The 15,359-nt window shown below is 33.7% G+C and overlaps 2 protein-coding genes across 4 annotated transcripts in view; both read right to left on the bottom strand.

Annotated features, from left to right (window-relative positions):
* Window positions 1-4,350, bottom strand: part of LOC121982168 (COP9 signalosome complex subunit 4-like) — a 31,906-nt gene extending 27,556 nt beyond the window's left edge. The window contains exons 1-2 of one of the 2 annotated variants that reach the window (XM_042535111.1): window positions 4,123-4,350; window positions 3,884-4,035 (exon numbers count right to left, since the gene is read on the bottom strand). In XM_042535111.1, coding sequence (XP_042391045.1) covers window positions 3,884-4,035; window positions 4,123-4,255 — 285 coding nt within the window. In that variant the 5' untranslated portion in view covers window positions 4,256-4,350. Of the gene's footprint in view, window positions 1-3,411; window positions 3,497-3,883; window positions 4,036-4,122 lie in introns of those variants that run through there. The other variant, XM_042535112.1, reaches the window with a different exon arrangement.
* A 6,329-nt stretch (window positions 4,351-10,679) lies between these two features.
* On the bottom strand, window positions 10,680-13,919 carry LOC121982167 (TATA-binding protein-associated factor 2N-like). 2 transcript variants are annotated; one of them, XM_042535109.1, is made up of 8 exons: window positions 13,657-13,919; window positions 12,336-12,416; window positions 12,168-12,256; window positions 12,009-12,083; window positions 11,768-11,886; window positions 11,454-11,672; window positions 11,303-11,371; window positions 10,680-11,076 (listed from the first exon to the last, which is right to left on the bottom strand). In XM_042535109.1, the coding sequence occupies exons 1-8, from the start codon at window positions 13,777-13,779 to the stop codon at window positions 10,949-10,951; spliced, it is 903 nt and encodes a 300-aa protein (XP_042391043.1). In that variant the 5' UTR covers window positions 13,780-13,919; the 3' UTR covers window positions 10,680-10,948. The 2 variants fall into 2 exon arrangements, with proteins under 2 accessions (XP_042391043.1, XP_042391044.1); XM_042535110.1 differs by having other exon boundaries at window positions 11,783-11,886.
* Between the last annotated feature and the right edge of the window lie 1,440 nt (window positions 13,920-15,359).

Genomic DNA, 15,359 nt, shown 5'->3' with positions numbered 1-15,359 from the left:
TAGCTTAACATTCATCTTCTGCCATCAGTTGATTGGTGCTTGCCCCATTCTCCATATGTTTGCTTCAACACCAATTCACCATATTTTTGCTAAACCCACGAGCTTTACTTGAGCAACCCTTACTGTTCGATCATCTATCATGCAATATCAATTGAAGTATTCTTCTATTAATGCAAGCCAATCAATAAATAAAAAGGGGTCAACTTTTCCTTCGAAATATGGTCCTCAGTTCAAACCTTCTTTGTGATATCACCAGGAACATCTTGGTAATTATTTTCTGCCTTCAAAAATCCTCTAGCCAACTCAAAAAATATTGTTGTTGTTGAAATGTTGGAAACCCTACTTGAATCATGTTCTGGTTTGCTTGAGATGCTTCTCCTTGCTCTCCTTTGGCTTGATTATCTTTAGAATGAGAAATCAACACTTCAACACCGTTTAGACAAATTTGCATGGCATAAAGTTGCTTCATCATGTGAATGAGTCAACTTCTATATAGGAAAGTTCCTCCTGGATCTTATAGACATGCTAGCTTAAGCTCTAAATATCAAATATGATGTAGCATAAGAAGAGAGATTGAGTGTTAGAAGGTTTGTAGGAATCTGAAAGAGAGCATAGGAATCTAAAAGTAAGTGGTAAACAAGTGTAGAAAGATGGAAGAAACTTAGGTATCACACCTAAGGGTTCCTAGGCATTACACCATAGGGAGATTGCATTACACAACCTAAGAGAATGTTCAAAAACACTATTCCTATTCCATATTCCAGCAATACAACAACATAAATATTTATACTAGCATGTAAACTCACAAAATCATAAAGGCATAAAAACTAATATAGGAAACATAAAGAATTCATAAGCGCTCATGTAGAAAATATAAAGACTCATCAAGACTGGCATAAGAAATATAAATATTCATAAAGACTCATAATTGACTCATCAAAATTTCAAGTATTAGAAGTTAAAACACATTGGAATTGTAGGAAATTTATAGCTGACTTTGACTTTCAAACTTTGACTTCAAACTTTTAGAACTGCTGGACTTTATATCATTTCCCAAATAGGCTCATCATTTTTTGAAGTATGCCAAATTAAAAGTTGGCCATTGGAATCTTTATTTCTGCATTTATATGCCTTTGATGGAGATTGTCACTTGTCTCCATCAGACTACAAAAAGGATCACCAGACTTCCACTAGATTCAAACCAGGGGCTCATTTAATAAGTAGGGTAGAAATGTACTCTAAACCATGGTTTTCATCCTGAACCAATCAAATGCAATTTGATATTTCCAGATTAGCAATGAAGTGCATGGATATAATATGCCATTTCATCTAACAAAATTATTTTCAAACTAATAAAGTCTGTTCTGAATATTAATAGAAACAAAGGAAGAGATATTATTCATAACAACAGCCACTAAAGTTAGGAGTAGCACTAGGAGTTGTTGATGATGAATAAGCAAAAACTAGTACTAGTAGATGTTGATGATAAATGATGTATAGAGCCATGTTTGCAAAATCATGATCTTGGATCGTAGAATCACACGATCCTACGATCCAGAACACCGAGTCGATCCTGGATCATGCAAGATCATTTTTTTGCATTTTTGCAATTTTGCATTGGAGTACCGTAGTGCATGTTGTTTGCAGATGATATTCTTTGGTAGATGAAACACGTGAAGGAGTAAATGCTAAACTAAAATTTTGGAGAAAAACACTAGAAGGGAATGGTTTTAAGCTTAGTAGATTAAAGACAAAATATATGAAATTTAAGTTTAGCAATATTAGAAGTAATGAAACAATTGTTAAGATAGGACGAGTTGCCCGGAACCGAGAGATTTAAATATTTAGGATCATTTTTGCAAAACGATGGAGGGATTGAGAGATGTCTTACATAGAATACAAGCAGGATGGGTGAAATGGAAGGGAGCGTCGAGTGTTTTATGTGACTGTAAAGTACCTCTTAAACTTACCTCTTAAACTTAAAGGTAAGTTCTATAAAACTGCAATTAGACCTGCTATGTTATATGGAGTTGAATGTTGGACTATGACTCGAGCACATGAGCAGAATATGAGAGTTGCAGAGATTAGGATGTTAAGGTGGATGTATGAATGTACGAGGATGGACAAAATAAGAAATGAGAGCATTAGAGAGAAAGTCGGAGTTGCATCTATTGAGGAAAAACTCCGAGAGACGCGTTTAAGATGGTACGGACATGTAGTTAGACGACCAATAAATGCTCCAGTTAGGCGATGTGAAACTATGATAAACATGTATATCAAACGAGGAAGAGGAAGACCAAAAAAAACTTGGTTAACAACAATAAAACAAGATAAAATTTATTTAAATAAAGATGATGATTAATAGGAGATAGAGCTATGGCGTAAAAAGATTCATAAGGCCGACCCCAATTAGTGGGAAAAGGCTTGATTGTTATTGTTGCTGCATTTTTGCATTGGAATTATAGCAGGATCGGTGGGATCAAAGTAGAATAGAGCAGGATCGGTAAAAGCTTTGAGAGGTCATAAATTTTGACTCAGATTGAATCACGGGACCTATAATATATCAAAATGAAGAATGTTTAGAGATTTACAGTTGATTATTGGGTGAAACCCGTAACCGCCCAATCTCAGGCCAAAAAACATCGTTTAAAGCCTTTTCAGAGGCCTGAAAGATTTTTAGTCTTTTTTTATTATCTTTTGGACTCTTTTATAATTTAGGTTATTTTCATCTTTAGCAAAGTTAGGGTTAGGGTTCTGAAATTATTTAAACATCTATTTAGTTGTTTTGAGTTAGTTTTTGATGAATATTATGTCGTTTCTTTTTCGTAAAACAATGAGTTTTTGAATGCATATTGTCTGATATTTTGTGGAATCAACATGTTTTTAGAAGATTGTTGTCGGCGTTCGTGTTTGAATCAAAGGTTTTGTTAGCCTTTAAATTGAATAATCTTGTGAACCAAGGGAGCATTCTTGAGGTTGAATGTGATTATTGTTATTGTGTTAAAAGAAATTTTATACTCTTTTCATTTTGTGATATGAAAATATAAATATTATTGAGTGTTATTGTACTAGAATGTAGTTAAATTACTAGTTAATTTAAATTTGTATGTAATAATATCATTTGTGGTGTCGAGTATCGACGATGGCATGTATACGGAAAATTATTAATCTATTTATATCTAAATGACCTTTTAAATCATTTTTCTAATTATTAATCATGTGCCATAAAATTTCAGACATTTTTGGTAGGATCGTACAATTTTACAATCCGATCCCGACCGATCATGATTTTGCAAACTATGGTCCAGAGGATAGATAGATCCTTTTGTTCCAAATTAATTAGGCAAATAGCTGAAAAAACACTTAAATTCATTGCTCTCTAATAGGCAACAGTGACAAGATGTTATGTACCCGGCAAGAGACTGAGTCCAGGCTTCGTTGCGTGATCCTCTTTTTCCCTTGAAAATCCACCTTCTATAGGGAGGAAGTGGTTAAACTAAGAAAAAAAGGAAGAGTCAGGTGGCAGACAGTGGTGTGTTGGTGGAGCGACGTTCAAGATTAATCAGAGCAGAGAGAGAGCATAGGGAAGAGAATTTTTTAACTACTTTGATGCCATTGCAAAGTGTAATTTCTCTCCTTTTATAGACTCTCAATTTCAGTGATATAATAACTCAATCTTTAATGCGAACATTTCTCTCAACCAGAGCATGTTCCACGTCTCTCCTTTCAATTCCAGTTTAGACTAATTCCAAATTATTTGGGTTTTAACAAAAGGAACCACAATAAAATCGAACAAAAAATTACCAGACACTTTCTTTCGTAATTATATCAAACAATCAAATGATCGAAGTGCAGAGTCAAAGATGAAGTCTTAACATAATACCTGTTCCTCGAAAGACACAACCCTCGGCTGAATCTGAGCTAGAGCATAATGAGCGATCTCCTTCTGGATGTCTGCCTCTAGCCTTCCCAACTCCTGGGCGAAGGTTTGGAGCAATTGCCTGGAGACCACCAGAGGAACCTCGTCCGACACCACTAACGGGCGGAGGGAAAATCCCCGAAACCGATCAAAAATTGCAGAGTAAGGGTAAGTAAAAGGAGTACTTAGCTACAAGGTATTACTATGATCGATGAAACGCTTGGCTTGTGAGACGTCGTTGGAAGAGGAGAGAACTGATGCAAGAATGAGCTTGTACTGTTCAATCTTTTGCCTTTGGTCCGCAATGGAAGCGGCGGTGGCGAGGGCGCTCTCCATTATCGCTCCTTTTTCGAGTTCGTCTCGACCTGAGAGTCCGATGAGCCGTCTCACGGGCAGGCCTCAGTGGAAGTTAGGGTTTCATTGTACTCCAGTGCTTCACATTTTTTATATTAAAAATTTATTTATAAATTATCAAAATTATTCAAACTTTTAAGATGATCAAATTCACTATATAATAATAATAATAATAATAATAATAATAATTAGTTGTTATAATATATTATAACAATCAATTAATGACTGTTATAAATATTTTACCATAAATTGTTCACCATATTAAAGTAATTTTGATTAATTTGGACTAATTAGTGATTGTTATACATCCTTAGACTAATGTTATCGTATTAATTATGAAATACTTATTATGTAATAGTTATAAATTATCTTTTACCGATTATTTGGATAAATTATTCTAAATTTCTTGCCTGAAAATAATTATTTTCACTTTATGTAAACTTTCCTTACTTTAACTTCCTAATACAGACCAATTTATTTAACTTCTATTTAACGGTAGAAGTTAGGATATTTTCTATATCACATCTATTTTTCCATTTTAACCAATTGATTGATATAGTTTTAGTTAAATTGTGCTAAATTTATGATAAATTATACCATTATTTTTATATAACATAATCTAGCATTATTTTTTATAGGTAAAAAATTTTAAAATAAAGTATAATTCCTCCTAAATTTAGTATTATTTAACTAAAATCGAATATATCAATTGATTGATCAGACGGAAAAAGAATTATACTCAATTTGATAGAAAATATATTAGATTATAATTTAAATATGTTACATTTAGGATAAATTATATCTCATTTTAAATTTTTGTTGCCTAAAAAAATTAATGATAATTAGGTAAATTGGTATGCAATAGGGAGTTGAAATAAAGAAAAATTTACATGTACATAAAGTGGAAATAAATTTTTTCTACTGTAAGAATTAAAAAAGAAGTTGAGTTTGTTATTAGAAATTTTAGGATAGTTTACCGTGATTTTATATATAAAAAATCTTTATCAACCTAATCAAAATTATTAACATCATTAAAAATCATTTCGATATTATCGAATTCACTATAAATTTGTTATAACAATGATTAATTGGTTGTTACAATATTGAAACAGTCAGTCAGTGGTTGCTATAAAAATTTTATGATGAATTTAATCATGTTAAAGTGTTTATTTTCATGAAGATGGAGTGATTTTGATCAATTAGTGGTTGTTATATGTCCTTATTCTAATGTACATTATTGTAGTAACTATGTATAGCATGTAGCAGTTATAAATGTAAAAATAAATAAATTCAATTTGGTTAAAAAAATTATATATAACACTTTTATATCAATTATCTTTACCAACTTATCAAAATTCACTATAAAATTCAATATAATCAAATTCACTATAAAATTATCATAATAATAATTTATTAGTTATTACAATGTTATAACAATTATTAATTGGTTGTTATAATGTGAAACAACCAATTAGTGAGCAGAAATCGTTGAATAAGTGAATGAAGAATAAATGGAAGAGGAAAGAGGTTCCATTGTAAATGGGACTTTAGTCTTACATTGGAGGTTTCAAGGTATTTTTGTTGGTTTATATTGATTCACATACATTAAGGATGTGAACAAATACATGGAGAGTGACTCTCTCTCATGTATGGGTACGCAGGAGGGTGCAAATTCAGGACCCGGATTGCACTGAACCAAGTTGACTCGTGTGCGAGCGCGACCTATGTACACGAATGTCGGATCGATTGAGACAAAATTTGTTCAAGTGGAACAACTAACATTTTGTCACAATTCAATATTAATGCAGAATATATATTAAAGTAGAATAAAATCGACTGAGTAATAATGAGTGAAACGGTGGTCGTTTCACTGTTCGACTAATAAATGACCATTAAGATCATTAACTCTGGACATTGAGCTGAGCTCCTATAGAGGCTCCGATCATAGGCAGAAGAAGAAAATAGAAAGCAAGCAAAGGTTCTCCATTTTTTTTCTTCCTCCTCTGTCGTGCAACTCCTGCTCGGCGGAGTGCCTGTGATAGCAATCGGGTGCGGGTGCCACTCAGTTCGCCGTGACTGCCGGTGCTTGGTCGGATTCACGGTCGACCGTTTTATCCTAGGAAACAAACGATCCTTGTAAGCCTCGAAGCACAGCCGGAGGTGGGCGAATTTGTTTCAAGAAAACTACGACTCTCGCAGGCCTCGGTCGTTTTCCCGGTCGGTCTCTTCGTCCGCTTGGTTGGCCAGTCTACTCGCCCAGTCTGTCTTTTGGCATATCAAGATCTGATCTGTCGATCTAGTCTACTGCCCTGCCGCTCTGGTCTACCGCTCTGCATACCTGCCTTGTTGATCTGGTCTGACGCTTTGCAGACCTGTCTTGCCGCTCTGGTCTGTCGATCTGGTATGTCGCTCTGCAGACCTGCTCTGTCACTCTAGTCTACTGCCCTGCCGCTTTGATCTGTCGCTCTAATCTACCGCCCTGCAAACCTACCCTGTCGCTCTGGTCTGTCGCTCTTGTCTACCGCTCTGATCTGTCGATCTGGTCTGTCGCTCTGCAGACCTGCACTATCGATCTGGACCGTCGCTTTGCAGACCTGCCCTGTCGATCTGGTCTGGCTACTCAGTAAATTAGTCTGATCTTCTGCACATTACAGAAATCAGCCCCTGCTGGCAGCCTGAGATTATCCGCTCAGGTCATTTCGACTGTAAGTTGAATTTAATTCAGTGTAACTTAAATTCAACTAATATCTGTAAATCTCTGACAACAGATTATTTATATCCAACAGAAATCTTTTGGTCCGCGTGACAACAGAAATCGTAGGACTAAACGGGATAAATCTTAGTGGGACTAAGTGGATTAAGTTTTTGTGGGACTAGACAATTTTTTTAAATGTATGTATGATTTAATTGTCATACTTCATTTTTTTACTTTAGTCTATTTCTAATGTTTACTTAGAATTTCTCTCTTTTTTTAACATATTTTTTATTGCTTAAAATACACGCTTCCTTCACTTAATTTTTATTTTCTATTTTTATGTAAAAAAAACTAGGGAGAGAAAAGAAAATGTTTTAAAGTTTTCTCAGATATAAAATTCTCTGTATTTTTAAAATATATAAATATATAAAGGGAGGGTGTTGCATTAGGGGAGAATTGTTTTACTTAACTTAATGCATTAATGCATAATTACATATTCATTTTCTTATTATTATCATGCATAAAGTGCATATTTGTTTTTCCCAAAATTAGTTTTTGACTAACTTTAAACTTAGTTAACACCAGTACGTGAACACCATATTGAACTAATATTTTAATATACGATTGATTTTAAGGTTAAATTTGATTGTGATTGAAGGTGCAAGTAATTTGCCAGGATGCAAAGATCTGATTAGGAATTAGGAAATGACAAAGGCATAGTGGGACTAGGAGAAGTGTTGAGTTCTGTGTTTTTAATTCAAATTATTTTTCATGATTTTTATTGTTATTCTAGTAATATATACGTGTATGTATTTAGTCCCATATTACTAAGCTAAGAAGGTTGGAAGACCTTATATATGGAGTCATTTCATCCTTGCTTAGCAAAGTTAAGGGAACTTACATACATGCGCGGGCTGAGCCCAAATCAGGTGGTTTCGGGGGGTTCGAGCCGGAAATCCATAAATCGGGCGTGACGCACGTGATCATCGCGCGTAGGGGGGTGCAAATCTCGAGCTCGTGGGCCACACGCTTGCAGGCGACCTAGTTGATTGTTTTTGTCAGAACCGACCGGAAGATAACAGTTTCTAGACCGTGTTAGTGGAATGGGAATGCGAATCATTGATTGCCATTAACTAAGAATACAAATAAGGAAATGAATCCTTAAAATTAGATAATAATTCATTCCCATGTACCTCCCATTCAATGAGTCATTACCATATTTTCATCAATCAAAATATTCCCAAATACCCTTGACCTAAAACTAAAATTTTCTCCCTTAATATCAAATATCAAAATATATTTATTTATTTTTTCTTTCATATCACTTCTCTCTCTTTATTCTCTCTTTTCATATTTTCTCTCTCATCATTTTATCACACATTTTTTCTCTCCGTAATCTCTCCTATCACACTTTCTTTTATTTTTTTTTTCTCATTACATTTTCTCTCTTATAATACTTTCTCTTTTCTCAATCTCTTCCATCGCACTTTCTTCCTTTTTTTTCTCATCATACTTTTTCTCTCCTCAATCTCTCCCATCATACTCTCTTTTCTTTTTTTTCTCATCACACTTTCGCTCTCATCACACTTTCTCTTTCCTCAATATCTTTTGTCACACTCTCTCCTTTTTTTTCGCTCAACACACTTTCTCTCTCATCATACTTTCTCCCTCATCATACTTTTTCTCTCCTCAATCTCTCCCATCACACTCATTGTTCTCTTTTTTCTTATCACACTCTCTCTCCTAATTCTATCTCATCACATTCTCTCTCCTCAATTTTTCTCATTACACTTTCTCTCTTTTCATCATCTTCCATCATACTTTTTTTCACATCATATTTTCTCTCTCATCTTCTCTCATCACACTCTCCTTTCTCATTTTCTCTCATCACACTTTTTCTTTCTTCATTATTTTTCATCACACTTTCCCTTTTTTCATTCTTTTTCATCACATTTTCTTTCTCATCATACTTTCTATCTCATCATTCTCTTTCATCATATTTTTCTCTCACATTCATCATTCTCTTTCATCATATTTTTCTCTCACATTCATCTTTCTCTCACATCTAATTTTTTCTCTTATTTTCCTTTAAGGGTAAAAAAGAAATTTTTGATTTATTCCAATAGAAAATATGCAACTAACCAAATACTGCTTTTAAAAATGATATCCATGCTCATACCTATTTTCATTTCACAATACAATGATTCAAATTCCGATTCATATTTCGAGGAAAGAACCAAACACCTCTTATGTGTAAGTTAAAGAAAATCAATTGGGAACTAAGGTATTGGCAATGGACATTAAAGTGGGTCAGTTGAGAGTTTAACATCGAGTAAGGTTAAAGTCGTAGAGGTACTGGGTAAAGGTAAGCTAAGTTTCGGAAAATCGATGTTATTCAAAACTTATTATTTTATTACTATTATATTTTTGTACTAACTCCTTATCGCTTGAAGTGACTTGGTAATTCTATGCGATCTGATAAGATTGAGATTACTAGCTAAGGGATAAGTTTTGACTGATGAAGCTAATAACTTCCAGGGCACCATAGCAAGATGTGGGTAATCAGAGTAGCTTCCAAGTGATCGGTGTAGGAGTGATCCAACGATCTGGAGAAGACGACCAAGATAAACGGTTTAATGATGCTTCAAGCATCAGGAAGAAATCCAGACAACCAAAGTCCACTTAATCATTAAAGACTTCCAATATGCTTAAATAGTGTTAGATCAACATTCGACTTAGACTCTATAAAAAAAAAAAAAGTGTCAATGCACTTATTTCCACAATACTAAAGTGCTTTGCTCTTATGCACTTATTTCCACAATACTAAAGTGCTTTGCTCTTGTGCTAATCTAAACACCCATAGTTCGATCCTTAGATATAATAAATTTATAAAAAAAAATTCTTCAAATGAAACGCGTAATCAAAAAATACTGAGTTTCTTAAATCGTCTATCATAAGAGCTTCTCGATTTACCTGGTGGCAGATAGAAAATTTTCATAAGATCAAGTTCATCATTGCTAATCAATGACGGTAACTAAATTTATTATTATTATTATTATTATTATTATTATATTCTTGTGCTACCCCACTGCTCTCATGACTTACAAAGTTCAAACCACAACCATGACTGGTAGCTTCTTTCTCTTTTATTTATTAGTGTTTAACTTTGCCATTCTTGTTAAAGAATTTCTCCATCTCCAGAATTTTATGGGAAAAAATATTTAATAAAATCCTAATTTTTGTTTAATTTAATATTGCATATTAATCTTGCTTAATCTTCTATTAAATAGTACATGTTAATTGAAAGTGTTTAATTAAATTTTGTATGCTAGTCTTCTTAAGTATTTTACTAAATATTGCATGCCAGATAGGCCCAGACTTACATTCAAACTATTCGTAACCCTACTATGATATTTGAAACTTTTCTTAATTTTACCATAAATCCATTATTACAATTATTTTTTTAATTTTATTACTGAAATAAAAACACCTAATCCTTGTTTTCATAAAAAGGTTTGGCCAAGATGTATTTCAGCATTTCAAGCGTCCATTTGAACTGGAAAAGAATTGATGTATCAACCCACAACCCAGTATTGACCACCAACCATTAAAAAGAAAAGATATATTACTTGCTTTATCTAGCATTCACCAATCGCATTATCATAATTCATGAACTGAATTGCTAAATTTAGGATGACAATTAGCACAGAATTTAATAGACACAAAACTCATTCTATGAGTACTAGAACTATCAAATAGACGAGTTATATGAACAAAGATATGGAGCAACTTACAGCACAAACTCCATGATTATGGGAAATAGAGAATTAAAATGAGCAATAAACTCCTTGCCTTGAAAGCACACGCGATTTTGTTGTAATTGCTCAACCTTAACACAGTTAAGACGCACAAAAACAACAATTCCTTTTCCTACATTAACAGAGCAAAAGGAGGGATATGTGGAAAACACGATTAGGACATCAAAACTGGCTCCCTCTCCGACCACCCATCCTACCTCGTCCACCACCCGTCATCCTTCCTCGGCCATTTCCATAACCCCTCCCACCGGCCCTTCCACCAGGCATTCGGCCTCCACCATATGCTCCACCTATCATTTTATATGACATATTTAGTCAATGAATTTCAAATCAACAAAATACATTTCTTTTCCTAAAATGATGTTGGAGGGCATGCCAGTTGCAAGGAAATTTTCTATATTGGCAGTAGTTTCCAAGTTGCGACATGGAATGTTTATTAAGGTTACACATTTAATCTATACAAAGATTGCAAGTATTTCAAGTTTCTACAAAAAGAGAAGTAGAAAGTATACTTACCACGATAACTCCAATTGCCTCTACCACGCCCTCCACCTCGACCCCAATTAGAGTTCCAACCACCATTATCTATCATATGGAAAGTTTGAGTAAAGGTAAATTGCTCTTTCTGCGGTACAAGCTCATTTAACAATATAAAGTGTAAATCTACCTTGGTTGTGGCTGTATCCACCTTGGTTGTATCCATAACCACCATATCCACCCTGATTGTTTCCTCCATAACCACCATATCCACCCTGATTGCTTCCTCCGTAACCAGCATATCGACCTTGATTGTTGTCATATCCACCATAACCACCACCACCATATCCTCTTCCCCACCCTCTCCCTCTACTTCTACCCCTTCCTCTTCCCCGTTGAGCATAAGAATCTTTGTTGAGCATTAACAAAAATAAATCAGTAAATTTTGGTGAATACTTTAGAAGACAATACTATCCAATGAATATTATGATACAAGATTTGTACCTTCACTAAGCTGACCTGGTGCTTGGTTTGATTGAAGTTGTTGTTGTGGTTGAGACAGTTGCCGTTGTTGGTATCTTTGCTGGTGCCTTGGTTGTTCTAGATGCGAGGGAGCTTGATACCTACCAATCAAAATAAAGTCAACAAAAAGTCAGTCATTACCACACTCCTGCATCCAAGACACCTTCTTCAAGATAAACAAGTAGACTTATGAGAGAAATCATAAAAAGCAACAGATATGTACCCAGGGGAATTCTTGTTAAGCTCTCTGGTTGACAAAGAGATTGAAATCATTGAAACATGTCGTGTCATCTCCAAACTGAACAAAGACAAATATAAACTGCCACTTGTCAAACATCTAGAAAATGTTATCCATGAACAGCAAAAAGAATAATAAACTCACGGCACAAGGCCCTCTTCAATTGGTTCCCAAACGTCAGTGATGCTAACTGAACTGATTTGTGTTTCCTGATATAGCCCAGGCATTCTTTTCTGCACTCAATGTATAAGGAAATTAGAGTGAAGCCTGATGCAACTTTAAGAAACACAAAGGGATAAACATTCAAGGAACCTTTATAATTTCTGCGATAGCTACGGCTTTGCTTATTGCTTGCCCCATTGCCTTTAAGACAATCTCCCTTATATGTTTCTCCTGTTTGAGATGTCACAACTTGTTAAGATTTTTTTTTGGAGGGAATAGATATCAAAGAACAGAAGTATAAAAGGTACACTAAAACTCAATCTGAATGAAAGAATTTAGAAGGCAGCAAACATGATAGAATGAATGTACACCGTATAGATTTGGTGATTAAACACCCTGGTTATATTTATTTTCTTTTGTGGAAATATGTAATGAAAAAATATAACTTAAGGTAAACTATTAAGATGACAAGATTCAATAACCAGCCATTCAGTAGGATTATTAGAAAAATTATATATTTTATGCAACTTCAACAAAATTTACACCCAGTGCAGAAACTGATTTTTTGGATTATGAACTAAATTAAGGATCTGTGTTACTAAGTATTCTATGGATGACATTGAGATAAAGCACAAAGAAGTGATAACAAGAATTACGATGGAGTTTTATTATGTTGATCTAGGAGGTTTTCCTCACTATCATGCATGTCTTGGCAAATGTCAAAGAGTGCCTTTAGTAACCATCTCAGCCACCATCAAGAATGACATTCATATTACTAGATTAGTCAGAAGTTTGTTGAATTTCCCTGAGCTAATGATGCCACTATGATTAAACAAAGTTTAACTTCCTAATATTCTCTATCAAAAAAAGTTTAGCTGACCAGAAAAAGAATAGAAAATTATAAACTAAGGTCAAAAGTAAAAAAAAAAATAGTAATAAAAAAAATCAGAGCTAGAAGATATAATAAAATATGGTTTCTTCTTACTGGTTAGTTGAGAGCGTTAATCTCATTCTTCAATGAAACTATAGGTGACTAAATGTACCTAGAACATTAAGTTGTGAACTTACTGAATGACATCAGGAGACATTTCTTATTCTTTACTAAGAGATTCCCTGTAAGCATGTTAATAAGACTTATTTATCTAGAGAAGATGATGGACGTACAGTTCGTCATGATGGTTCTAAGAATTTGAGATTCATTCGTTTAAACAGCTGACATTAAAAGTGTAGGTTTTTTTAGCAGTCCTTCAGAAAATTAAAAGTGCAGTCTTTAGAACATTATAATGCATTACAATATATATATATATAGAATGCCCGTGTGTGGTTCATCAACGGTGAAACAGTGCGAGGTCGACAAAATTTGCAAACTTCAAAAAATTGGATTGATGCCGACCAGGTAGAACGCGCAAGCATCTGGAACAAGACACACAGTGAAGGCAAAGGAAAGAGAATAAAAGTCACAGATCCGTACCTGGAGTAGACTCGTGGCATAGCTGACGTAGTTTCGGATGACACCCTGGCCAGTGATTCGAATCTCGTTCTCATTGATGGTCGACTCAGGCCGGGGCTTCTCCACCTTCTGGTATCTGTCCATGTCGGGGACTAGGGGAGGCGACGCAGAGCAAAATGGATCGATGTGGTTAGGGTTTTGATGGGATGCAGTTTGGAGCGCTGGTGGCTAGGGTTCTGCGGCGGGAGCAGAGGAGAATGCAGGGCCAATAAAGGCAGAGAAAAGCCTCCGCTGCTGGTTATTTATCTTTAAATAGTCATTTTTTGGATCAGGTGTCTGGTGTCATTGGGTGGACAGCGGATGGATTATTTGTGGGCTGCATCCCCCGTCCAATTCACGCCATCAAGTTATTTTGACCACTTGCCTTGTTTTCTGTCCGTCAGATTAGAAGACAGTTTTTTTTTTTAAAAGTAATTTAGTTATCGTGACTAATGTATTTACGGTTAGATTCCTATAGACGATGTATGTAAAGAGATTTTTTTCTAATAAGATTCACAATCAAGAGATATTAAATTTTTAGTTTGTAAATATTTTTAAATGTATCCTAATGATAAATAACTCATAATCAAGAGATATTAAGTTTTTAGGCCGTCTATCGTGAATATTTTCAAATTTACTTTAATGATTGGTAAAATTTTTTCATAAAATCAAATTGATCACTCTAAGTTCGACGTTACTTGATCAGATTAATCATTTATAAATCTCAAATAGGATTCATGATTTATCTCTTTTGTGTTAATCTAGATATAAATTAGTTAGTGTAAAATTGTATTGTTATCATAATATCTGTGGATCAAATTTCGATTAATAACTGAATACCTATTCTTCCTATGTACTATTTGAATCCTTAAAATATGATTTAATCTTATAAAAATTTCTAATTTATTATAGCGTACCATTGAGATTCGATCGCTTTATATTTGATTAACCACATGAAGACCTAATCGAGATCCTACAAGACCCTATAGGAAGAATTATGAATAATACAATAAAAAATGAATTCAAATTCTCGACAATTAACACACACAAATAATAAATGCTTTTAATAAAGAGCACATGATAAGAAATTGATAAAGGAATTGTTGCAAAACAAAAAATCTCTTGGCTGCGTACCCTAATTTAGAGAAAAATTATCTATAAATATACTTTAATTAAGAATTAAATCATGGATGTGATGTATACGTGACAAATTAGCAATCTTCCATGCATCATGATTCTAAGAGTGTATTTAGTTGGAGATTATCTTTGATAATTTTAATTATCCATTCAATGTTATCAACGAAAACCCTGTTTGATTAGATAATCAATGATTCCCGAGTAATGTTCTATGTCCGACACGTCAGTAAAATGGGACATGCAATCTGGAATCGAAAAACCTCAGAAAACTAAGGTTTTTTTGATTCCAGGGTTAACGAATTTTTTTAACCCAAAATATCCTCGGATAAGATAAACATGTGAAAAAAATAGAAAAATGTAAAAAAATCAAAAAATATAAAAAATAAAATAAAATAACTTTAAAAAAGGAAAAAGACATTAAAAACCCATAAAAATAGAATAAACATAAAAAAATAATAAAAAATGTAAAAAAATAAAAACATAAAATATATATTTTTTTTAAAATAATAAAATGTAAAAAATAAAAAATTAAAAACATAAAAAATTAA

Source organism: Zingiber officinale, chromosome 5A (genome assembly GCF_018446385.1).
Source record: "Zingiber officinale cultivar Zhangliang chromosome 5A, Zo_v1.1, whole genome shotgun sequence".
Classification (NCBI taxonomy): Eukaryota; Viridiplantae; Streptophyta; class Magnoliopsida; order Zingiberales; family Zingiberaceae; genus Zingiber; species Zingiber officinale.
The sequence above is the reverse complement of the archived record's forward strand: the minus strand, read 5'-3'. Positions and strand labels throughout refer to the sequence as shown.